The 2,171-nt window shown below is 37.4% G+C and overlaps 1 protein-coding gene across 4 annotated transcripts in view; it reads left to right on the forward strand.

The window, feature by feature from the left end:
* Nucleotides 1-2,171, forward strand: part of LOC119593122 (ankyrin repeat and IBR domain-containing protein 1-like) — a 31,136-nt gene that overhangs the window by 13,434 nt on the left and 15,531 nt on the right. For all 4 annotated transcript variants that reach the window (XM_037942086.1, XM_037942084.1, XM_037942088.1 and 1 more), the window contains exons 10-14: nucleotides 128-347; nucleotides 509-643; nucleotides 890-1,061; nucleotides 1,376-1,518; nucleotides 1,828-2,055. In XM_037942086.1, coding sequence (XP_037798014.1) covers nucleotides 128-347; nucleotides 509-643; nucleotides 890-1,061; nucleotides 1,376-1,518; nucleotides 1,828-2,055 — 898 coding nt within the window. The remainder of the gene's footprint in view (nucleotides 1-127; nucleotides 348-508; nucleotides 644-889; nucleotides 1,062-1,375; nucleotides 1,519-1,827; nucleotides 2,056-2,171) is intronic.

Consider the following 2,171-nt stretch of genomic DNA (forward strand, 5'->3'; position numbering starts at 1 on the left):
GTCTTTCACTGTAATTAATATACTTCAAAGTGAATGAAGTGTTCACTATATTGTAGAGGATTTTATTTTATCTTGCTAAAAGAGTATATAATTCAAACAAAACCATATATTGAAACGTCTTCAACAGGGAGTGTCTTGGCGAAGCACACTCTCCTTCAGGGTGCGAACAGTGGATTGAATGGCAAAGCAAAGTTGCCGAGGTGAAGCCGGAAGAGCTGCGTATCAACTCGGGAGAGACGGAGGATGCGGCCAACTTCCTCTGGCTTGTCACCAATTCCAAGCCGTGTCCCAACTGTAAAAGCCCCATCCAGAAGAACGAGGGCTGTAATCATATGAAGTGTTCTAAAGTGAGCATTAGTATTTTACTGTGTTTGTTTTACCTTGAGGAATTAGGTTTTTGTGTTGTGTATGAATGAGTGTCATCTTTTTCTTCAGGTAAATGTATATAATTTCATCCTATAGGTAATGATATCATGATGTTGATGGTAATTCTTCATCTTCATTTCAGTGCAAGTTTGATTTTTGTTGGGTCTGTCTTGAGAGCTGGAAAAAACATTCATCGGCAACAGGAGGATACTTCCGGTGCAACAGATTTGATGCGGCAAATAAGGCCGATGAGAAGCTGGGAGTTCTAATGTCAGAGGTGAGTTCATGTCACTTTCTTTACTGTGAATGACTGTTGTGTTTGTTGATAGATTTCTCTCTCAGCAAATTAATTATGTATATGAAAAGAAAACCATGTATATTAAAGATTAGCACAATATTTGATATGGAACTCTATATGTTTTGTTATTTTTTATGTAATATTCTGTCTTGTCTTGTTTACATTTATGGAACCAACTAGTGAGAATTCAAACCAAAAATTTATCTTTGCATTTATTTTCTACAGGCAACTGTTCGGAATCATCAAATGCAGGAACTCAATAGATTTATACATTATTACACACGCTTTAAAAATCACCAAAATTCACTCAAAATGGAAGAGCCACTATTAAAAACTGCTAGAGATAAAATGGAGGTTCTTGCAACCTCCTTACCATCACAGGAGCAACAAGGACAAGGTAAGTGATGCAGTGGGGATAGGGAGAAGGGTGCTAATTTCCCAGTGTCAGGCAGTCTATGTGCCTATGTTAACAGCTTGTTTATTATTTAATGTTTCATATCAGAGAGTAAGGAATGAAGAATACTCAGGGGCTCGAAGCTACCCTTGCAGTCAGATTAATACTGTGGTAGATGAGGCTCCCAGAAGCAGAGAAATAATGCAGAAATGGATGATATTTAAGACTATTTACAAACTTCACTAGATTTGTGCAGTTCTTTTAGTTAAAGTGAATGTAAGTGTTTTTTATAGGTATTTGTTTACTTCTCACAACAGCATCTGTGGAGAAAGGGACCAGGTTTGTGGAGGAAGGTGTTAAAGAATTATTAAAGGCGCGGAGAGTCCTCTGTGGTTCCTATGTGTATGGATATTACCTAGAAGATAATGGCTATAACAAGACCATCTTTGAGTACATGCAGGTAAAGTGTCACTTGTTTATATTTGCCTTGTTTTTTTTTTCCTGTCACTTTTCTTAGTTTTACTTTTGACTCTCCAAATTATATACTTATATTTTATATTTGTTTGTCTTTGATATAAATTTGTATGTGTGAAGATGTCTAGTCATTCCGTAATAGTATGTGACTAAACTTAATCTAACTTAATTGTAAATAAATTAGTGCTATGTGATCTGTTTCACACTAAGGCAGTCTTTCTTGATTGTTTGTAAGTATAAAATTTCCTGTTCATGTTTAGGGATGGTTTTATCCACACCTGTAATAATTTTTCAGAACGAACTAGAAGAGGTGACAGAAAAGCTATCAGAAATGGTAGCGCGTCAGTACCTTGTAACACCTAGAGGACAGATTATCGCAACAACTCTACTCACTCGGAGACGAAGGCACAAATTTGTAAGAGCTGTGAGCAGAGGTCTCTTACCCCCAGAAACACCCCCCTCACTGCGCAAATCACGGAAGAGGAGATTGCCGGGCCTCATGGGGATGGATCCGGCGGATGACGTGAGTCTGATGTATACATAGTGTCAAGTTTCTGTACAGTATGTTACAGCTGCTCCTTTACCATTCCTGTTTCTTTAAAAATATTGATTTGTTTCACATTATGGTTATGCTCTCTC

Source organism: Penaeus monodon, chromosome 31, assembly GCF_015228065.2.
Source record: "Penaeus monodon isolate SGIC_2016 chromosome 31, NSTDA_Pmon_1, whole genome shotgun sequence".
NCBI classification, from domain to species: Eukaryota; Metazoa; Arthropoda; class Malacostraca; order Decapoda; family Penaeidae; genus Penaeus; species Penaeus monodon.